This window comes from Castor canadensis, chromosome 8 (genome assembly GCF_047511655.1).
Source record: "Castor canadensis chromosome 8, mCasCan1.hap1v2, whole genome shotgun sequence".
Taxonomy (NCBI): domain Eukaryota; kingdom Metazoa; phylum Chordata; class Mammalia; order Rodentia; family Castoridae; genus Castor; species Castor canadensis.
In genome coordinates, this window is record NC_133393.1 from 148954167 (window position 1) to 148977968 (window position 23802).

At 44.4% G+C, this 23802-nt stretch overlaps 2 protein-coding genes across 9 annotated transcripts in view; both read right to left on the reverse strand.

Annotated features, from left to right (window-relative positions):
* The window catches only part of Dmc1 (DNA meiotic recombinase 1), a 39024-nt gene extending 32409 nt beyond the window's left edge, over window positions 1–6615 (reverse strand). The window contains exons 1-4 of one of the 8 annotated variants that reach the window (XM_020173335.2): window positions 6442–6615; window positions 4913–4995; window positions 3228–3272; window positions 1690–1836 (exon numbers count right to left, since the gene is read on the reverse strand). In XM_020173335.2, coding sequence (XP_020028924.2) covers window positions 1690–1836; window positions 3228–3272; window positions 4913–4963 — 243 coding nt within the window. In that variant the 5' untranslated portion in view covers window positions 4964–4995; window positions 6442–6615. The other 7 variants (XM_074084495.1, XM_074084496.1, XM_074084498.1 and 4 more) reach the window with 7 other exon arrangements.
* Window positions 6616–16986: 10371 nt separating this feature from the next.
* The window catches only part of Fam227a (family with sequence similarity 227 member A), a 58086-nt gene continuing 51270 nt past the window's right edge, over window positions 16987–23802 (reverse strand). Inside the window, exons 16-18 of the mRNA XM_074084887.1 lie at window positions 22627–22767; window positions 21366–21494; window positions 16987–17205 (exon numbers count right to left, since the gene is read on the reverse strand). Of these exons, the coding sequence (XP_073940988.1) occupies window positions 17094–17205; window positions 21366–21494; window positions 22627–22767 (382 nt within the window). The 3' untranslated portion in view covers window positions 16987–17093. The remainder of the gene's footprint in view (window positions 17206–21365; window positions 21495–22626; window positions 22768–23802) is intronic.

Genomic DNA, 23802 nt, shown 5'->3' on the forward strand with positions numbered 1-23802 from the left:
AGTTGTCATATGAAGGTTTGAACTGTATCTCTATAGAGTATTTAGTAGGTGTATGATATGGGGTAAACTATTTAATCTTGCTGTACTTCAGCTTCCTAGTTAGCGTAAAATGGGGATAAGAGGTGTTTCTTTATAGGGTAGCTGTGAAGATTAAATGAGATATATTTTATGGCACAAGGCAGAACATATTTTACTGAATGATTTAGCTGATTTCATTCAACAGCATCATTTTTTCCAGATCTAGAAGTTTTGTGGAGTACAGAAATTCCATTTTTTACTTTTATGTGATGACATTTTTCACATGGTAGATATACTATTATTTGCTGAATTAATGAGCTACAGCTGATACAGTGGTAGAACTAGTGGAAACAAGCCCTTATGTAGTCAAATGTGTTTCACTCTCTGTTGTCTAACATTATAATTGTGAGTCTCAAACTTTGGAGAACTTGGAAGGAAGGAGCAAGCCTAGGCCCAGCTAAGAAAGGATAAGACTTTGGGTACAGAAAAGGATGTTTGAGAAAACGGGGCAGGGGTCTTCTCTTTGATAGTGAGATTTAGTTTCCAAAGGAAAAAAAGGACTAATGTCTATAAGCTACAAGCAGCAGTTTCCCAAAGACTTGTTACTGCTTTAAGGCTTCCTTAGACACTCTGGCAGTTGTGGAATTGACCTGTGGATGCAGTGCCTGAGTGGATCAAGAAGCTAGAGAAACTGGGCTGGGTTTACAGAAGCTCATCTAGGTCCTCTCCAAGATTAGAACCACAATCTCACTTGTATCACTCTCCTGCTTTGACTGCCTCTGAAGAAGGAAACCAAAGGGCTGTTGAAGTAAACTTCCAGACTCACTAGGAATGAACTCAGAAATAAAAAAAAATGCAAAGGTCTGATATTCTGCAGAGCAGGAGACCTGGCAACTACTTGTCTTCACTTTCCCAGAACTGGTACCTCTAATGGTCCCTAAAAACTTTATACAAAAGCTTCGGTCAGGCTAGAGGTGTGGCTCAAGTTCTAGAGCACCTGTCTGACAAGCATGAAGCCCTGAGTTCAAGCCCAAGTACCACCAAAAAAACCCCAAAAACCTTGTGTCAAAGGCATACATGCCTTTGTCTGGCAGCCTACCAGCTGCATGGACCGCTCACAGTCTGTGCTCAAGCTAGATGGTATGGGTTATTTAGTTCAGCTGCCTCAGTGAGCGAATTCATGGTCATATCTATATCAACTGCAGACATGTAAACCCACCCACTGCTAGCGTTTTTCTAACCCAGTGCTCTCTTATCAATTGACCTATACCAGGAAGGAGCAACTTCTTTAATACCAGATGTTTCACAACAGCCATAAGCATAGTTGAGAAGACAAACAATACTGAAGAGGCAGACAATAGATAAATAAGTAAGAGATGGAGAGGCAGCAGAACAGAAAACCAGAAGCAGTATAAAGAGAGACAAAGGAGTTTGGGCAAAGATAATTACCCTCATTAGTTTTCCAGGCATCTTAACCCTTATCTTTCATAAACCCCTCAACCTTTTATAAATTGTGGTTGCTTTGGAATTGAAGTGATAAAATGTTAAAATGGGGGGTATAATATATTCAATATACAGGAACTCAGTTCCTATAATAGTTTCTAATGTTTGTAACAAGAAAGGGTATTAGTCCCTTCTAAGCTAAAACAGCAAAGAATGAATTTTGCTTACAATCAGCTTGTTGGCTGCCTCTTTAATCTTATCTACTTTGGCTTCTGAGAGTCCTTTGACATTGCAGAGGGCTCTCCTTGTTGTCATTTGTATCCCTTTGATGGTACAAATTCCTACTGACTTCAGTTTCTTAATGTCAGCCACGTTCTGTGAATAAAAGAATGAGTGCAACAGATTGATAAAATGCCAGACTGAAATGCTCCCATACTGTCATGTGCTTTTGTGTCCATCTCCTTCCATCTTGATGCCAATTTTATACAAGCAGCCAGGTGGAACCCACCCACCACGTAGCCAAATGTTCTGGAAATATCTGAGTAGAACATACCCAGCAGGTTTCTAAATGTTCTAGCTGTGCCCTGATTTCCCAAGAATGTTAGTGAGACCATGGCAATAAAACAAGGAATTCAAAAGAAAAGACTGTTAATGGAAAAGCTAACAAGTTGATCACACATTTACCCCTCAGTTCAGCTCCTTCCTTCTACAGAACTTCATTACCAATATGTTCCTATAAATTTTTTCAACTTTTTTTTCCTTCTGCCTCTGGAGAATACAAATAACTACATCATCAAAAGACCAGGATTTTCTCTTGTTTCTGTTTTCTAAAACCAATGAGGACAAATTAACTATGAAGATTCCAAAATACAAGAGCAGCTGAGTTTCACTTCAATGACTGCTACTGAAATCTATCTAGTTTGTTATTCAAAATCCCCATTTCTGCCAGTATCATTTACTCTACTTACCTGACAAATAGAACTAAATTTTCTTTTAATGAAGACATTATCTACCTAATGTTAGATTGTCCAAATAAAAAGATGGGGATTGGGTTCAGAGGGATCTCTGAACACCTCTAATTGAATCAGTGGTTCTCAGTCAGGGGCTATTTCAACCCTTGGGAGCATTTGACAGTGTCTGTAGACATTTTTGTCACAGCTAGAAGGGTGCTACTGGCATGTAACAAGTGAGTATAGATTCAGGTGTGTAGATGCAGCTTGACATGACTGCAGCCATCTTGACTTGTAACTGTCATGATTGCCCAAGAGTAATACTAGTTGTTTTTTATGCATAGTTTCCCAGTATTCTATAAAGACCAAACCATTAGAGTGGTGTGTGGATGGAGCTTTATGACTGAACCCTAGAATGTGCCTAACTCTTTCATATTAGGTTAAAATAAATCAGGTACACTGCCTTAGATGAAGGCACTTTTGTCCTAACCAATATATATATGCCCATCCTTCTGACCCCAAATTGTGGTGATCCACTTGGTACTGCTGCTGCCCAGGGCGTTTCTGTCATTAAATCCCCCAGATTATACTCTGAGCAACCTTGGGTCTCTCTGCCTCTTTTCTTTGGTCTCATGGCACCTCGGGACTGCATCCTACACACTGAGAGCAGGTTGCTCTGGAACACCAAGGATGTTGCTAACACCATACAATGTACAGGACCCTGACGCCCACAACAAAGAATTACCCAGTCCTAAATGTTAGTAAGACTGATGCCGGGAAACTGAATTGGATAATTTAAATTGAAAAGCTACTTACAATTCCATGTTTCTGTAATAGGTCAATGTCTTGAAACAAAGATTCCTAAATGAGAAAGAACAGAAAAAGTGGAGTTTTGATTCTTCATATCCAAATGTTTCACATTTTAAAAGAGTTAATTTAATACTATAAGCCACTCCAAAATGCCTCAAATTCTACTTGTGTAGGAAGACTTAGCTGGGATCACTAATGCTTCTTCAGACACGTTACTTATTTAGTAAGAAGCACCAATGTTGAAAGTGTAGGTGTTCAATTACCTTTGCCATGGCTTCCCTAATTTTTAAAACCTTTACCCAAAGCAGTGGAACAACATTTGACCTATTTTAAATGTTATCTCTCCATTTTTTTTGCTGGGACTGGGGTTTAAACCTGGGGCTTCACACTTGCAAAGCAGGCACTCTACTGCTTAAGCCACACTTCCAGCCCATCCAGACCATTTTGCTCCGGTTATTTTGGAGATGGAGGTCTCAAGAACTATTTGCCCAGGTTGGCCTTTAACAGAGATCCTCCTAATCTCAGCCTCCCAAGTAGCTAGGATTACAGGCTAAGTCACCAACATAGAGCTTCCTCCCCCAATCTTGATGTCTTTCTTCTAAAGATCAGGCTGCTATTCAGTATAAGCATGCTATTCAGTAATGGCATGCTTGGCCATGCCATACTTTTTTTGGTTTTTTTGGCACTACTGGGGGTTGACCAGGGGTTAACTGAGGGTCTCATGCTTGCTAAGCAGGCACACTACCACTTGAACCACTCTGCCAGCCCCTCTTGCACTGATTATTTTTGAGATACGGTCTTCACTTTACACCCAGGCTGGCCTGGATCACCATCCTCCTATTTGTTCTTCCCCAAGTCACTGGGATGATAAACGTGTGCCACCACAGCCAGACATTGTTGAGAAGGGGTCTTGTGAACTTTTTGCACAGGTTGGCTTTGTACTGCAATCCTCTCCATCTCTGCCTCCCAAATAGCTAGGATTATAGGCATGAGCCACCATGCCACATTAGTTATTAAAATACTTTCTTACAGGGCTGAGGATGTAATCAGTTATTAAGTAGCCAATGTTAGCACCCTTTGCTAAACAAGTTGTTACATATTTGTAACATATATCTTCTACTTTCAGTTTCTAACAATAGCTACAGACAAGTCACTTGATTTTTTAATTTTATTTATTTTTTAGCAGTAATGAACTCAGAGTTTCATCCCTGCTAGGCAGGTGCTCTATGGCTTTGGCCACACCTTCTGATAAGAAAACCCAGAGAAAGATCAAAGCTGGGTAAAGGATCAAAGATGAGTTAAAGCCCTTCCCCTAGCTGGGGACCCTGCATCCAGTTATCTCTTAGAAACCGCCATGGCCTTTATCCACAGCTGTGCTGACATGATATATTGTAACCTTGAACAGCTAACTGCCAAGTCTGCTTCTGTACTCCCTGCTTGCTTGCTGCAGCTTTTCTCAGTATAAAAACCTCAACTGTCCTGAGTTCGGGGCCTTCGTCATTTTGGAGATATCCAGGTGCTTGGCCTGATAGCGTAATAAACCTTCCTTTCCTCCAACCACCTGGGTTTGAGTCTTATTCTCGATGGTCAGTCATACTTTCTGTACTGTTCCTGCAACACTTCCACCCAAGAAACTTTATTTTTGTGGAATAACTGAATTGTCTACAAATTTTTCAACATTCTAGTCATACCTCTTCATATTGGGTTCCTGGTTCTTCCAGCACAACTTGATCATCCTTCATGTTGAAAGGGAAGCAGCAGAAAATATTCAATTCTGGGAAAATAAGAAATATTATTTCAGAAGTAGTCATAGGCCAGGAATGGGTGGCTCATGCCTGTAATCCTAGCTACTCAGGAAGCAGAGATCAGGAGGATCATCGTTCAAAGCTAGCCCAGGCAAATAGTTGGAGAGACCCATCTCAAAAAAAAAAATCCCATCACAGAAAAGGGCTGGGGGTGTGGGTCAAGGTGTAGGCCCTGAGTTTGGGCCCCAGTACCACACACACACAGACACACACACACACACACACACACAGACACAGACACACACACACACACACACACACAGTCATCGTTCATAGAGAAAAAAGAACCCTTTGCCTAGAGACCTCTTCTGATTCCTTCTCAAGGTCGCCATAGATCAGGAAGGACAGCAGAACACTATGGAAGGACTAGGCTGGTCCATCTTCTTTCTGTTGGGCTTTATGTGTGCTGGGGAGGCAGGGAAACTTTAGTTTCTTCTTTCCTGGACCCTGATCCCTTTTTCTTTTTTAAATCATCCTCTGATTTGGTAGTGCACAGCTAATCACGACTATGAAATGACTGTTTCTTGGAATGTTAATTGGAATTGCTTATTGCTATTAACCTTTCAGGTTTATGTTTAAGAACTCTCCAAGAACCTTGGCCTTGTGTCATTCTTCCTTGTATCCTTCCTGGGACTTCAAACACAGCCACTTCATTAAAGACTGAGCCGTTCTCTTGGATCTAATGGATGCCTTCCTGCGTGCTGACTGCGAGTGGGAGGTCCGGTGCCACGACTCTTTATTTCATAAAACACCCCTTATATTCACTTCACCCTATTTACTAGCTTCCTGATTTTATATGTAAAAAATGTGGTGGACGCCCAACAACGGACAGGAAGCTAAACAGTCTCTAACTCTGGAATTTTAAACATCAGGAAGCTACAAACCACGACTGCGTCCATTAAAATAAAATCTGGTCCAAATAAACCGCTCTGGCTGGAGAGGTGGCTCCAGGGGCAGAGCCTGACTTCGGAGCCGCGGTTTCCTGCCCCCTCCCAAGAGAAGAATGCAGTAATCATTTTCTCGGTCTCTTCCATTTCGTGAGATGCCGCGGTCGGGCGACAAACCGCCAGGGCGGCGGAGCAGGCGGCGAGGCGGACGGAACCTTCTGGAACGCCGTCCTCCAGGCATGGCGCCCGCACAGGGAGCCCGCCGGGATTATCCCGTCCTCCTCCCCGTGTCCCCTCCCGTCCCGGGCAACGCCATTTTCCTGAGCCCATCTCCTCCGGGGAGGCCGAGGGCCCCGCCCCGAGCGTTCCCGGATCGCGGAGGCTCCGTCCCTCCCGGGAGGGCGACGCCCGGGTCACCAGGCACGGTCCCGCCACGCCCGCCCAAGGAGGAGGGGGAATGCCGGCGCGCCTTCTCCACCCCTGGGGCTGCCCCTCAGATTCTTCTCGAGCTTTCTCTTCGCCACTCACCCCCCACTCTCGCCCACAGTCTCCCCGCTCGTTCAAGGTGAATGCCTTACGGCCCTCTCACTCGAGCGGGGGATTCTAATTCTGACCAGGAACGCCCAGGCTGACAACCGGGCGTCAAGGACCAAAGGATTTGGCGCCAAACGACAACTGCGGGAGCGTGCGTCCGCTGTGGGCGGAGTGCGGACCAAGGGGCGGGGCGCCGAGGGGGCGGGGCGCCGAGGGGGCGGGGCGCCGAGGGGGCGGGGCGCCGAGGGGGCGGGGCGCCGAGGGGGCGGGGCGCCGAGGGGGCGGGGCGCCGAGGGGGCGGGGCGCCGAGGTGTGGGGAGCTATTAGGATCCTGAAAGGAGCGTCCAGGGGGAGACATGCAGCAATGAGGGAGGGCATTATGGAGCAAGCGTGCTGAGGTGGTGGTGGGGGGGCTGGTGCATGAAGAAAGCGGGGTGGGGGGCGCCCCTTGGCTCAAGGAAGTGGTGAAGTCAAGGAGAGGACTCTGAGGTGGGGCTCTGAATTTGGGAGCTTGTAGGAGGTCGAATATGGGGATCCTTTTCCCCCTGCCCAAGATTTTTTTCTCTCCAAGCGTTCCATCCCAGGCTCTGTTCTTTAGAGTTCCTGATTCCCCTCTCTTCTTTCTCTTACCATTTGCCACTGTGACTGAAATACCCAGGGGCCATTCAAGATGGAGAGTACTTTTCTTCTTCATCCTAATGTGAAGTTTTAAATAGACCACCAAAGGCAAACATATTTTGGCTCCGTTTTAAGTGGAAATTTGGGGCCAGTCCTTCATTCCAGCAGGGCCATCTTGCTGCTTCATCCTTCTGCCCCTTAAATAGAAACTGTTGAGGACAGTAGGGAAACATTGGAAAGAGCTTCTGTTGAGGTGGAGGCTGCAATGTATCTTGGATGAGTATCTGTGCAAACAGTTCTTTGAGTTCACGGCCTGGTACAGGGCGACCCTTTTTCTTCTGAATAATTTTGATGGAATAAAATAGCAAAAAATTCCCACAACTGCAGCTGGCACTTTGTAGGACTCTCCCACCCCCACCCCCCAGGTGGATTGTTTAGTCAACAAATAACTTGCCATAGCTCTTCAAAATCTGTTGTTTCCAGAAACATAGCCTGTCCGTCCTGTTCCATGGAAATTAATGCCCATTTTGGGAGGAACTGGATTGTGATGATAGGCTTTCGCTGAGTCTTCACCTAAAATAATTATAGTAACTTTTGAGCAACTTGTTTCATGAAGACATCAACAAGTGTACAGAACTGCAAAGAGCACAGCAAGACGATTTAGGGAAATGTAACATATGCACTTTGGTGTAGTGACAGCTGGGAAAGAGAAATGTTCATAATATTTGAAGGTTGTGTGCAGTACACTCAAAGAAGCTGAAATGAGCTTGGTAATGACAAATTCAGGAAGCCAGGCTAGAATCTTGTTGGGATGTCATGTTGATCATGATATACAACTTTTTAAATGTCTTAAAGCAACAATAAGCCCTGGGGGACTTGAAGGTGCACATGAAGACCTTTCCAGTCAAATCAGAGGAAAAAAGATATTAGTCTTTTATATCCTACAAAAAAAAAAAACAACAAGAACACCTCTGAATGTGATGGGGGTGGCATTTCAGATTGGTGGGAGAATGATGAATTCAGTGAATTGTTCTGGGATGACTAGGTAGCCATCTGGAAGAAAAATTAAATTGGAACCATACTTCACACCTTATACCAAAATAAATTCCAGATGAATCAAAAACTAAATCTGAACAGTATAATAACAAAAGCACTAGAAGAAAACATGGAGACATTTAATATTATTTCACAATAAGAAAAAAATCTTTTTAAGTGTAGCTCAAAACTTGGAAGCCATAAAAGATTAATAAATAAGACTATAATTTTAAAACTCCAGCATGGCAAAAACGCTACTTTCCCACCCAAGATACAGAGCATTACAAGGCATAGTTTTCATGTCAGTTAGTAGCTAGATAATATAACTTGCCCAATTTTTTTCTTTGTCAGTACTGAGGCTTGAACTCAGGGCCTTCACCTTAAGCCACTCCATCAGCCCAATTTTTTGTGATAAGATTTTTCCAGATGGGATCTCATTAACTATTTGCTGGCTTCAAACTGCAATCCTCCTGATCTCTGCCTCCTGTGTAGCTAGGATTACAGGTGTGAGCCACCGGTGCCCGGCAACTTGCCCAATTTTTAAAACTCTTTCAGGGAATTAACAATTCCCCCATAAAATATTGATATTTTGTCATTTTTATGTTTTACGAGATAAAACAGGCTGTGGGACTTGAATTGTAAACCATTACACTTTACTGCCCCTCTGTGGACAATCACCTTATAACCAAATAAAGGCACAGGAGTTTATTTGTGACTCGATCCAGTGAGTTGTTGGATTTTCTCACACTGTAGCCTGTGGATCTGTGTTCTTGGGGTGTCAAGAGCTAAAATTTGAGAAATACTTGGCTAGAGGACTAAAGAAAGAAGGTTGCACCACAAAGAATTTCACTGGCTCTGTATCCCCTTAGACATAGTTAATCCATTCAGAAATATAAGTGTTGATTCCTTGCTATTTGTCAGGCACTATTGTAGGTGTAGGGTGCTAGGGATTCAATGACAGGATACCAGACCCAGGGAGGGCTAGAGATAAGCTCATAGGCAAAGGCAGTAAAAGTGCTTCTGGTCTGCCTGTCCCCTGTTCAATGATAAGTAAGTGTCCATGAATACACTCACCTTCCTACATAACGTGGTCTTATCTTGGAAATTGGAGATAATGAATTGCTCTGGAGAGAGATGTAAAAACACACCTTTCCTAGAGCCATTTGCTCACATTTTAAAGTTAACAAAACACCGTCTCATCTCCTTTGAAGACCTTGGATATGTTCCAGGGTTGTAAAAACCTGGGAGGACTGGTGGAGTGGCTCAAGTGATAGAATGCCTGCCTAGCAAACATGAGGCCCTGAGTTCAAATGCCAGTACCTCCCCCAAAAAATACTATTTCAGCCAGGTGCTGGTGGTTAACATCTGTAATTCTAAGTACTCAGGAGGCATAGATCAGGAGCATTGTGGTTCAAAGCCCACCCTGGGGCAAATAGTTTCAGAGACCCTATCCTGTCTCAAAAATACCCAATACAAAAAAGGGCTGGTGGAGTGGCTCAAGTGGTAGAGCGCCTGCCTAGCAAGCCTGAAAACCTGAGTTCAAACTCCAGTACCACACACACACACACACACACACACACACACACACACAAAACCCGAGGACTTTTCATCCCCTTAATGGAAAGGATTTTTTACTTTAGAATGTTTGCTATCTCTCCCCACAACTTTTTCAACCCCCCACCCCCAGAGGAGGAGGGCAGATACACCAGATATACCGGCTACCCCAAGTCTCATGTTTTGGGAGGTGTGTTTTTTGTTCGTTTGTTTTTGTTTTTGGTGATTCTGGGGTTTGAACTCAGGACCTCAGTAGCACTTGAGTTATTCTGCCAGCCCTTGGGAGTTCCTTTCCTTGGTAGAATCCCCGTTGCATGCACAGGTAAACAGTCGTTCCTCGTTCTAGCACCCTGTGAGGAACTGGGGTGCGGGGAGCCAGTGCTAAGACGTGTTGTGCTGTAATCTGACTCTCGGGATGCAGTGTACGTTTTTGATATATACTTAACAAGCCTTGTGCCTCCCAATTAGCTTCGACTACTGTGTTTTGAAAACTTGAAGTTTTACTTATACCCTTCCTAAAATGTCCTGGGAAGTAGCTTCCTAATACTCCACAGCTCCCAACCAGTCCTCTGGGTCAGGTGTCATTTCCCTGTTGCCTATGCCTTCAACAAGGACATACAGCTCATTTCCAAAGACATCTTCACAGAGACTGGGGGAGCAGACCGTGGTCCCTCCCTGCCTTGTTCTAGCCCTTTATTTGCCATCTGTCACTCAGAGCTAACAGGTATGCCAGATTTTATTGAAACACTGCAGTATATAAAGGAAAAAACTGTGCTACAAAGTTTTTAAAAATTAATGTTCAACTTATTAAGGTAATGACATTTTAAATTTTAGTTCCTCTTAAGTCTTCAATAATAGTTTACTTATAAATCTAATACATTTTTTGTTTTTTGGCAGTACTGGGGTTTGAACTCAGGGCCTCATGCTTGCTAGGCAGACATTCTACCACTTGAGCCACTCTGCCAGCCTACATTTTATTTTTTAAATTAATTTTTATGGTCCTGGGGATTGAACCGAGGGCCTCAGGCATGCTAGGCAAGCACTGTACCACTGAGCTACATCCTGAGCCCTAATACATTTTAATAATTTTTTTTTTTTGCAGTACTGGGGCTTGAACTCAGGGCCTACACCTTGAGTCACTCCACCAGCTCTATTTTTGTGATGGGTATTTTCGAGATAGAGTGTTGCGAACTATTTTCCTGGGCTGGCTTTGAACCTCAATCCTCCTGATCTCTGCCTCCTGAGCAGCCAGGATTACAGGCATGAGCCACTGGTGCCTGGCCTTAATAATTACTTTTAATGAGAACTTTAATTAATGTTTAACAGATTAAAATTCAAGAGGCCCAACTCCTTTAAACAAGTGGTTGCACTTACAATTAATTACATCAGAAATAACTTTAGAATATTTTTATTTCTTCTGTTGCTTGACCTGACCAGCAATGTCTTTCACAGCACTTAGACCATTCCATTACAGTCTAACTAATTTAACTTACAATTATAATGACCCTCAAGTCCTCACAAATATTCCATAATTTTATAAAATTATCTTTTTATTTCTACTGAAAATATTAAAAGTCAGACAGCTATATATTTTAATTTGGAGTCACAAGAGTGATGTTAGATGTTTAAATGTGACAAATTCTCTTAACCACTGTAATCACTTTTCTGTTTTTAGACTGTGCCTTTTTTTTTTTTTTTGCAGTACCTTGTTCTGTTGTACAGTGCCTTGTTCTGTTGCCTAGGCTGGTCATGAATTCCTGGACTCAAGCAGTCCTTCTTCTTCAGCCTCCTGTGTGGATGGAACTACAGGTGTGTGTTGCTGTGCTGGCTACAGTCACTTTAAATATAAATATACAGATTATTCCAAGCTTGCATGAATCACTTTGCCATCTTTGCCTTTAACTCTGAACTTTCACATTTGCCTCCAAGGAACTGGTTTACATTTTCTAGTTATCGCCCCAAACAAAAGGATCCACCATCCAACGGGACATGCGTGGTTATAGCATGAAGTTGCTGGCTGCAGATGTTCAGCCTGTACTTTCTGAACGTTCCAGAACTTTACATTGCTCACCAGAGGTCAATTTTCCCCTCATTCAAGAGGAAAAAAAATCTTTTTTTTGGTGGTACTGGGGTTTGAACTCAGGGATTCATACTTGCTAGGCAGGTGATCTGCGGCATAAGCCACATATTCTAGCCAAGGAAAAGTCTTTTTAAGAAATAACTTTTTTTTTATGGAGATGGGTCTCTCATGGAGACATTCTGGTTCCTAACCTGATTCCTTACCCTGCTGTCAGGGTCATCCCTCCCTAGCCCTCTGCAGTGTGAATGGTCATCTTTTGATACTCCGCCCCATGCAGGTCTGAGTAATTCTACCTAAGATAAAATTCTGTTTCCAGCAATAATTCAGCAAACGCTTACTGAGCTCTTGCTTTGGTTATATTCCAGGAGCTGAGTAAGCCCCCATGAGCCTCCAGGAGGGTACTCAGTGATGGCCGATGATATCTGAAGGGTCTAGAACAGTGTAGAGGAGAAAGAACCTGCTCTAGCTGATTCTCACTCTCGTCCAGAGAAGTTGGGGCTCATCAGCTTTGTTGTCTGAAATCTTTGCACCATTGTGAAATATATTCCCCAAATACTCAGTAAAAGAGTCTTAGAGCACTCCCCTGGTCTTGCGAAGATAACGGTTATTTCTCAGACAGTATGGTTCAAGCACATAAAACAGAAACGTTTTTCTCATTTCCTCTTTGTTGCATGGCCATCTCTCATGCAATGAAGTCACTACTTCCTGATGTAACAAAGAGCTGTGTCCTATTGCTTTGTTTCCACTTTCAAATCTCACCCCTTTAGAAAGATGCTCGAGCTGGAGATGCTGCTCAGTGCTCAATGCATTCCATGTCCGTGGGCCCCAGCTCCGCGTGCACACACACGCACACAGGAGCACACAAGCACACGCGCACACACGCGCTTCTCTAAGCTTTCTCTCCAATCTCACTTTTCTCTCTTGGTACTCTAGTTCCATCCATTTCCTGGTGCCATTTTTTCGTACACTTCTAGTTTATATAGACACTTCAGGAATGTTTATTGCCTCAGGCCGGAGAGACATTCTGAAAGATAGTGATCATTTTATTTTCATTCTACCATGTAGCTCCTACAGAGTGGGGGAGGAGTCAGAAAAGTAGAAAGAAAACAATCAGCGACATTTTACAAACCAAAAAAACCAAAACCAATTTGTCTTTATTCAAAGCATCAACAAAAACAAAACCAAAAAAAGATACAATTTATATGTGTATGTAGATTTCATGTATATATTCAATTTCTACTTTTCACTTTTTTTTTTGGTACTGGAGCTTGAACACCAGGCCTTCACCTTGAGCCACTCCGCCAGCCCTTTTTTGTGATGGGTGTTTTTGAGATAGGGTCTCTCGAACTATTTGCCCATACTAGCTTCATTATTTATTTATTTATTTATTTATTTATTTATTTTGGTGGTACTGAGGTTTGAACTCAGGGCCTCACAATTGCTAGGCAGGTGCCTACCACTTGAGCCACTCCACCAGCTCCCAGCTCCCTTCAGTTTTAATTGACCCTTATTTTTTACATTTTATCCATTGCACCATTTTAATTTCATAAATATTTTATTTAACCATACACAATGCACCATAGCTAGGTGGTTATTTGGGCCACTTTTGCTCACATAATACTAATTTCTACTCACATACTTTAGTGTTATTCTGAGAAAAATTCAGACTCCATGCAAGTTCTAGATAAATGAAATGTGAGAGCGGAAACACAACTTAGAGAATCAGCAATGAACACAGCAGCAGAGATGCGACAGCCCCTGGTGGCAGTACCACTGTTTGTCCCCTCATGCTTCCCTCTGAAGTTCCAGGCCACATGACAGAATGGTAACTAAATAAAGCTTTATTTATTATCATCATCATTATTATTATTTGGCAGTACTGGCATTTGAGTTCAGGGCTTTATGCTTGGTAGGCAGTTGTTCTACCCCTCCAGTCACACCTCTAGCTCTTTTTGCTCTGGTTATTTTGAAGATAAGGTCTCACTTTTTGCCCAGGCCAGCCTAGACTGCAACCCTCCTATTTTAGGTATCCTGCCATAGACGAGAGGACAGGCATGAAGCACTGTGCCCAGCTATTGGTTGAGATGGGGTCTTGGGAACTTATCGCCTGGGCTGGTCTCAAACAGCGATCCTCCTATCTCAGCCTCCCAAGTAGTTAGGATTATCATCATGAGCCACCAGCATCTGGCTCAAATTTTTACTTCTTTATTATGATAATTTTATACACAGAAGTTAAATAGTAAATATTTTTCACTAGCATATAACCTTCAAAGGAACATGTTACTTGGGAAAAGTTGTAAAGAAATGCAAATATATAGGCAAAAATGAACTTCTGGTTTAGTTTAAATTTCTATAATAACCATGAAAATATGTGTTAATATATATGTATAACAACACAGATAATGGATGAAAAAACTTCAAATTTTTTTATATATAAAAACACATATGCTTTATCAAACATATCTGAGCTACATATAAGTATTTTGTGTATTATATTGTGTATATATTTATACATAATATAAATGACTCATATTGTGCTTAGGGTTTTCTTATTTGTGCAGATTCATGTCCAAATGTGAAAAACTTCTAGCCTCAGCTCATAGCTACGACAAACACATGTCTGTGATCATTTACTTCACCACCATTATTAAAGCACTGCTCATCCCAGCTCATGGCTGGATATGGAGATAAAGACAGGTGCCTGCCCTCAAGGAGCCAGACTCCAGTAGGGGAGCCAGAAAAGAAAGTTAACCTCTGCCTTGTGGATAAGAGGAACCAGAGAGGATGCTGGGAACCACAGTGCTCTAAGGAGGAGTTCCCTTCCCTGGGCTGGAAGATCTGTGAGGGTTGGAAGGCAAGGGCAGAGAAACCTAGAGGCTTATTCAGGGAGCTAGAAGTGGTTGTACTGCAGTGTGAGGCACTGGGGAAGAAAGGAGCTCTCAGAATCAAAGGCCAAGGGGAGGCACGTTTGTAGAATACCTAGTGATGATGAAAGCCAAGACACCTAGCACCTGCCAGGTGACAGGCGCTGCTCTGAGTGCTTTCCACGGAGGACTGCACCCACTCCTCACAAGGACACCATGAGGTGCTCCATTTAGGCATGGTGGAACTAAGATGCTCAGGTTCACAGACCAGCTCGAGTGCCCATTCTGACCTGGTATGCTAACCTACTCTAGGCAGGCCCTGTGTATTCATCTGGATCCTCTCAGCACAAACAGTATTTCAAGATCACATAGCCTAGGATTGGGGGGTGGAGCTCAGTGGTAGAGCACTTGCCTAGGCCCTGGGTTGGATCTCCAGCACTGAAAACAAAAAAAACTAAGACCACAGTCTAGGTCATTGTCATGGCCATTGGTACTGGGTCAGTTTTCATTTCTAGGTTATTTCAGTGGACATATTTAGGAAGTACTTTTTTTCAACAGCAGCTTTACTGAGGTGTAACTGACATGAGAACATGCACGTATGTAAAGCGTGTGTCAGAGTGTGCAAACCCATGAGCCTCTCACCCCAATCAACACATCTATCACCCTCCAAAGCTTCTCTGGGTTGCTCTGTAACCACCCTCCCTCCCCTGCCCTGTCTAGCCATCACCCCTGTTTCTCAGGCAACTGTTTGTTTTTAAACATAACCCTCAATTCAAAAACATGACACAGGAGTTTAATCTCATCTTTTCTAGTTTGCCATCTCTTTTCCTCAGGCTGGAGGACGGGTTCTTAGCCATAATGGAAATTCAGGACTAAAGGTCCAGAAATAGGAGAGAACGTGGCTCCTTAGAGGACCTGCAATAAGAGTTGACTGGTGCCAAGCGTGATGGCTGGGATTACACCTGTAATCCTAGCTCTTGGGATCAGCTTTCCAAGATTCTGAGTTTGAGGACAGGCTAGGCTGACTGTGGCATGGTGGCAAGGGGAAGTCCAGGTGCTCTGATTTTCTGCACCTGTGTGGCCTCCTATGTGGTGGGTGCTCCCACCGCCAAGCCTTGGTTTCAGCAGAGTACACTTTGTGGCACAATGACAACAGCAATAATGATGGCTTGTGGCAATTACCAAGTGAAAGACACTGTGCCGAACTTTGCATAAATTATCCCATTTAAACTGCTGCCTTGGTCCTCTTCAATAGGCATTTCCTTTATGCAGTGAAGAGAGCTGGCTCAGCAAGACCAGGTCACAGCTGGGAAGCCCAAAGTCACACGTTCATTCTGCAATAGGGCAGGGGTTTAGAAACCCAGATTTCTCATGCTAAGCTTCCCTATTACTCTTCATCTGCCTTGGGGATACTTGGAGTTCAAGTGGTGGCCCATATGAGGGAGATGCCCTCATTCTGTCCCAAGAATCCACTTACTTGCTTCTTGGTTTGGACAGGCAGCATGTGTACCTTGTCCTGCTCTTGGGCAGGGGGCCTGTGCTAACAGAGACTAGGCTACTCCCTTGTTCCCTGAGGCCCAACTGATGGAGCCCAAGCCCCTCACTCAGCCCAGCTGGCCCAGCAGCCCCTCCCTGCACTATGCCCTCAAAGAAGTCTGTCCTGAAGGACTCCCAGCAGTCTGGCTTCACCTGCCTTGGTTTGTCTTGGATTGCACACAAAACTTGATCATAGCATAACTGTGTTTATTGGTTCATGCTTTCTCTCCCTCCCCCAGGTCGTGAGCTCCTTAAGATTAGACACAGTGTCTTTATTTAGAGTCCACAAGGCTGAGTAGAAGGCACAGAAAGGACCACTGGCGAATGCTTCCTCAGCCTTTCCCACCCCAGTTCCTCCTGCAGAAATGGAGGTGACTGTGCCCACCAGCAGGGGGAAATGAGGTAATATCTCTAAGTTCTTAGCAGAGTACCCCACACATAGTAATACTTCATGAATGGTGTCTCCTATGGTTACTATTATTGTGTAACATAATATATTACACAGAGTTGTTGTCGTTAATAAAGTGAATGAAAGAATTAATTAGTAAATGCCCAAATGAATGAGGTCAATTAACTTCCATTTAAATCCTGCTGTGACTGAGTATGGTGCACATGCTTGGAGTCCTAGCTACTCGAGAGGTGGAGGTAGAAGAATCAAAATTCGAAGCCTGCTGGAGTAGGGCAAAGGTAGCTCAAGATCCCACTCAAAAACAAACTAAAGGGCAAAAGGTTGGAGGCGTGGCTCAGTAGGAGAGATCTGCCTAGAAAGTTTAAGCCCCTGAATTCAGTCCCCAGTACCACTAAATGAACGAACGAGTGAGTAAATGAGTAAATAAATACTGCTGCCTCTGGTTCAGGGTAGGAGGGAACTTTAATATTTTATGTCCATGTTCTGGGAATGAGTGCACATGTCCCTGGTGCTCCTGACTGAGATGACACCCGGCCACATGTGCAGACTTCTACAAAGCTTGCTCCGTTTTTGGTTGAGACTCATTCAGTGGGAGAATTGGAGCCGAGGATGAGCACCTTCCTCTTCTGCGTGGCTTTGGGCTCTTGGTGCTCTCCACCTCTCTGTGGAGGATGTGAAGACACAAACAGAAACAGATTAAAAACCCAGGATGATCATGATCAAGATTGTGTCAATAGCCTAGACTCAGCCAGCCTGAGTGAAACAGACCAGAGGCCGGGTCTGAATGAACTGGGTACAGATTTACACAACCAATCGAGAATTTGGAGGCAAACTGTGATAAAGTAATAAGAAAACAAAACAAAACCAAACCAAACAAGAGAACAGACAATTCAGATAGATAGGCTTAGTTCCAAGGACAGCAAAAGTTTTACAAGGAAAAAAAATAGTCAAAGTACACCCCACAACTCAGCGGATGATCGTGCTGATGGGCCCAGAATGTTGATTAAGGATCTGACCAAAATTACAGGATGAGCCAAGTGGGCTTCTGAAAAACTCAAGCAGCCAGAGCAGCATGGTGTTTCGGTATGCAGAGAATGAGGATAAAGTGTTGTTGCTGGGAATGGGAAAAGGGATCCAGGGAAAGCAAGCTTTGTATAACTAGTAATTAGTTAATTTCAGAAGCAGTTCTAGAGGTGGGTGTGGTGGTACATGCCTGGAATCCCAGCACTCAAGGGGCTCAGGCAAGAGGGTCACGAATTTGAAGCCAGCCTGGACTCCATAGCAAGAGACCTTGTCAGAAGAAGAAGTGTTCAATTAATCCTAGCAATCTTATGCCCTGTGTATTATTACCCCCACATTTTCCAATAAAGAAACTGAGATACAGAGAAGTTTGGAACTGCACAAGTTCCCACAGCTAGCAGGTTGTGGTTGAGCTGGGGCGTCTGACTCTAGAGCTGCCTCTTTCTTCAACCTTTTTTTTTTAATTGTACCAGGGTTTGAACTCAGGACCCACTGCTTGCTAAGCAGGCCCTCTATCACTTGAGCCACATCGCCAGCCTATTTTTTCGATAGGCTCTTCTTTATGCCCTGTCAGGCTGGATGGGACCCTTCTATTTGTGTTTCCCTGGGAAGCTGGGGATGATAGGCATGCACCACAGCACCCAGCCACTGGTTCAGCTGGGGTCTTGTGAACTTTTTGCCAGGTTGGCCTCAAACTTCAGTCTCCTGATCTTTGCCTCCCAAGCAGCTGTGATTATAAGGCATGAGCCACCATGCCCAGCTTTCTCTCTTCAACTTTTAAAGGATGAATACATCTTACTTTAATTAAAATAAAACCAAAAATTTAAAAAATCAATGTGATCTTTTAAGAGGACTTTATCCTAATTTCCTAAGTGGAGAGAGGGAAAGTTCTAATACATAATGTCTTTTTTTCTATAAGCAATTAACAGAAGTAGAACACTAAGCACATATTACCGACCAGTAATTCCTTCATCAAGAATTTGCTGAATTCCTACTATGTTCCAGTCACAGAAGCAGGCATGGGAGATTCACTGCCCAATGAGACAAGGCCCTTGAACTTGGGATACTTACAACACAGAGAGAAACAAGACAACTCCTTGACTACAACGGAATATGTTCAGTGGGAAAGGAGAATACAAAATAGGTAGTCTTTGGGCAGTCTGGGAACACTTCCTGGAGGAGTTGATGCCTGAATTAGAGTTTAGGGGCAAGGAAGGAGTTAGCCAGATGACAAAGTGGCCAAAGCATGTTCAAGGAAGAGGAAGGAGCGATGAATACTTGTTTAATGGACAGAGTTGGTCAATTTCCTCTAACACTCTACAGTGGATATCAAGAAGAATAATATTGTAAAGTTCCCCTCAGTCTAGGGGACTGCATGGCCTAAACCAACAGGGCCTAAAGCTGGCTGCTGATGCAGTGGAGGGGGTGTTTCCCTACATAAAAGAAAATGAGTCCGCTAGAACTCTCCTCATCAGAGCTGGGGCAGTGGAGCACCTGCTTAGCAAGCATGAGGCCATGAGTTCAATCCCTAGTACTGTAAAATAAAATTCATTAATTTAAAAAAAGAAGAATAGTTAAAGCAGTAGTTCAGGCCCTGGAGTCTAACCTCTGGTTTCAAATTCTGGCTCTGCCACCCATGAAACATGAGAGCCTGGGCCATGGTCTCTAGTCATCTCTAAGCCTCAGTTGTTAAATGAGGAAAACAACATCACATGTTTCACAAGACAGCTGTGAGAATTAAATAATACAGGTGTCATGTGTAAACAGCAGAGTAAGGACAAAACAAACTGAACAAGTTGGGCACTGGTGGCTCACACCTGTGCTCAAGAGGCAGAGATCAGGAGGATCAAGGTTCAAGGCCAAATGGGACAAAATAGTTTGTGAGACCCTGTCTCAAAAATACACAACACAAAACAGGACTGGAGGAGTGGCTCAAGTGGTAGAGTGCCTGCCTAGCAAGTGTGAGGCCCCGAATTAAACCCCAGTACCACCAAAAAGATAATCTGAACAAAATAAACCTGATTTTTGAGATAGGCTCTCACTAAGTAGCCCAGGGTTGCCTCGAACTCATGATCCTCCTGCCTCAGCCCCAAAAAAACCATTCATGAATTTTAGCTGTGAGAAACTGCTGTGTGCCACTGGCTATTCAAGGCATCAAGAACAAACAAGTAAAATTGTAATGTTGAAAAAATAGTTGAAATTTAACAGTGTTCCTTGATTTTAACACTAAAAGTTCCTATTTTGTGTTAGTCATTCGTTCTTAATTTGGGTGCCAGAATATAAGACGGCAACATTTTTCTGGGTTTCTGCAAAGCCCACCATGACTTCCACGTATCTGCTTTCATCTGTCCAACAGCAGCTCCAGCAGTGAGAGCACTTGATTTGTTGATACATCCGTTTTCCCTGGGCCAGCCCGCTTCCGACAGGAGCTGCCTTATCCCTGTCCTGGACAAAACCCACCTCTGCAGCCTGTCCTGAGCACTGAGTGGCACAAGCTACAGAATGTGCCCAGAAAAGGCCACATCCCCTCAGTTTCAATTCCAGTGTCCCCAGGATGAGCAGATGTGTTCTTTTCTACCTTCCTGCAAGGTCTGGGGAGACTTCTGTCCTGAGGTACACATTTGGGCCCAGGCTGTGCCAATGTGAACACAGGGTTCTGGGAGCCTGGAGGCTCTCTCCTGCAGTCAGAACTGGTGCACTGTCTGGTTCTTTGCCATTCCTATGCCCAGCTACAGGTGGGCAACACTGGGACTACCCTGAGAGGTGAGCAGGCATCTGGTCCAGGGCCCAGAAAATACAGGAGTCCTCTGAGCTGGGCTAGATGATGCTCTCAATAGGGCAGGTTCCAAGGCTTCTTGGAGCAAGGGGTGTAACAGGCTTCGTAAAAACTACAGGGCAGTGCTGGGCACTGGTGGCTCACGCTTGTAATCCTTGCCACTCAGGAGGCAGAGATCAGGAGGATCAAAGTTTGAAGCCAGCCCAGGCAAATAGTGCATGAGACTCTATCTCAAAAAATCCACCACAAAAAAAGGGCTGATGGAGTAGCACAAGGTGTAGGCCCTGAGTTCAAGCTTCAGCACCGCAAAAAACAAGCAAACAAAAACTACAAGAAAACCCCATAATACAATGCTTGGTTGCCACTGACTGTTCTCTGCCAGATTCTATCTGGCCTGTCCCCTTCATTCATAACGACCATCTACGCTACTTTCTGCCAAGGAAACAGGCCCAGAAAACTCAAAGCCACAGGGTGAGTAAGGGGCAGGCGGGGAGTCAGAACTTTAAGATTCTTTGTAGTCAAAGCTCCTTTCCTGCTTCACCTTTTCCTGTGTGGGAACCAAACACCACGGATAAACCTTACTTCACGACCCATTTTTGTTTGCTTTGTTTTTAGAGACAGGGTTTGCTATGTATCCCAGGCTGGCCTATAGCTCACAATGCCCCTGCTTCAGCCTCCTACGTGCTCAGATTACAGGCATGCACCACCACGCTTGGCTCTCATCAAGGTTCAACCTTCATTTGAGGTCACATTCCCATGCTTAGCTAATGTTCTGCCCAGGTAAGCCACTGGCAAATGGAGCCATGAACAGTATGTGAGAACATGATACTGTTATGTGAAATATTTTAATAAAATCACAGGTGGAAGTAAATGCATGAATGAATACAGGGACCAGAGCCCAACCTCCTGTTCTGCTCTCTCTGGCCCTGGCTAACCCTAATGGGGCTTTTCCCACAGTGTGGGGGAGGTGGGCTTTCTGGTTCTCCATCTCGGGCCACAGTTTCGCTCTTCTGTCACTCTCCTCACCTGCTGGCAGAACTATCACAGACTCCAGAGGGGCTTCCTGGGCCCAGAGAATAGAGCTCCCCAGGGCTTGGAAACATGTGGAGAGACTGAGGAAACTTCCACTTCTCCTCCTCCTTCTTCTTTCCCTTCCTGTGGGGGAAACAAAACAGACAGCAGTTAAACTAGTCCAAGGGCTGGCAGAGTGGCTCAGTGATAGCGTGCCTGCCTAGCAAGTGGGAAGGCCTAAGTTCAAACCCCAGTACCACCAAATAAATAAATAAATAAATAAATAAATAAATAAAAACAGCAAAAAAAAAAAAAAGGCAGTTCAAAACTTCAGCATCATTTCTTCAAAGATGTCACTGGAGTCTTGACAAGTGTTAGGAGAGATCATCTACAACTTAGTTACAGGTCAGCCATGCTGGCAAAGTGACAGACAAAGCCTGAGCACAGTGCCACACCCTCTCATTTGTCTTCCATGCATGACTGAGCAGCTTGGGTGCCAGGCACTGGATTAGGCCCTGGGGAAACCAGATCATCCAGGGTGAGGTTCCTAACCTCAAGGATAAGTCCACAATCTCTTGATGGACAAGTCAATTAAGAATATGTTTCTATGGTGTGTGATGAGACAGCAGGGCACACAGTGGACTCTCTGAGGATGGCAGTCAGGGAAGCCTTCCTGGAGAAGGGGATGCATGAGTTGGGTGTAAGGGTCAGGTGAAGAAAGAGTTGATGGCCTCTCACCCACTCTGCCCCATGTCATTGACTGCCCTGCACACTCTGGCCACAGAAACATGGCTAATCAGCACTGCTTCCTCCACGACATGTGGTCCAGACAGATGGGCAGGGCAGCGACCCAAGCAGAGCTGCCGGACTATGAAGCTTGGCTGCTGGAGGCTAAGAGAGAGGTCTCTCTCTTCTTTTTAGGTTAGGCAGCTTGAAGAAGAAAAGGGACACACAAAGGGGAAGGAGAGGAGAGAGGGAGGGTAAGAGGCGGAATGTGCCCCAGCCACTCACAGTGACTGAAGCCGCTAAGTTTTGGGCTGACTTCCCAGGACTTGCCACCAAACAGCTCTGATTCATAAATTTCATAGAGTACAGAGCCCAATGTGTGGCACAGAAGTTCAAATTCAATGGAAGACTCTGCTACCACCATGACGTTCATACAAATAAAACGGGGGTCTATTGAGCAATGCGTACACACCATGTGGTTTTCCCACCCCACAAGAATTCTTACACTCTTCACACTAGAACTTTCTCCATGGTTTTTGTTTGAACAAACCTTAAAAGAAACGCCCTTTCTCTCTGATGGCTCCCTCTAGATTTCCTTTCATGTTGTTCCTCCAGAAGGAATGAGGGTGGGATGAACATCTGGCTGGCCTTTTTCTTATCTGCTGCTATTTTGTCAATATTCTTCATGTCCCTGGGGGGAAATGACAGTGACATACGTGAAAAAGGAAAATAGTCAGCGTGATCTTTTCAAGCAAATATTCCCAAGTCCATTTCTTCCTCTGCTAAGAGCAACAGACTAAAACAGAGCTGACCATACAGCAGTGACCTGGTCACTGGTATCAGACCCCTAAGGACCACAACTCAAATTATAGGCACAGGTGACAAACCCATGATCTGCCAGGGCGGAAGGACACATGGGCTTTGAAGGCCAGCTGGATTCCACTCGGGATTCTGCCCCTCATTGCTGGTGTATGCAACACACTGGTAACAGAACCCTGGGTTTGTGGGGGGACTGAGTTCCCACGGGCCAAGTCACTAATAGGAACTCCTTCCCTACAGGAACTTTGCAGGGGAAGAGGTTCGCACAAGCTCAGCATACACACACAGAGGCTGAGATGTGTAATGCATCAGTTGACTTTTGAGACACGACAAAATATAGACATTCACTTTATGAAGATACAGGTTTATGACTTGTGAACTGATAAAATAGCGTTTAAGATATTCAGATTCAGAGCTGATGGAGTGGCCCAAGTGGTACAGCACATGTTCAGCAAGCTCGAGGCCTAGAGTTCAACCCCCAGTACTGGGGAAAAAAAAAAAAAGATAAATGCAAGTGAACTAAGATACTGCCATAAGCTGGGTGCAGTGGCATGCCTATGGCCCCTGCCACTCAGGAGGCGAAGGCAGGAGTACCGCTGAACGCAGGAATTTGTGACCTACCTGGGCAACGCAGCAAGACCCCATCTTGGAGAAAAAAAAAAAACGGCATACATTTCTCTGCCACTGTAGGGCAGATGAGATATACAGACTCTACTGGTTTTGTGCTGATCTCAGAAAGGAGCTGTGACTCACTTGACCAGGAGGTGGGGCATGTAAGCACTGCTCAGTTTCAACCCTTGGTCGAGTGTTATCTGCAAGGTAAGAGTAGTGCTGACATTTTTAAGGAGTCAGTAATAAGGGATGTGATTCTTCCAGACGGCCAGGAATATTCAGTGCCCAGGAAAAA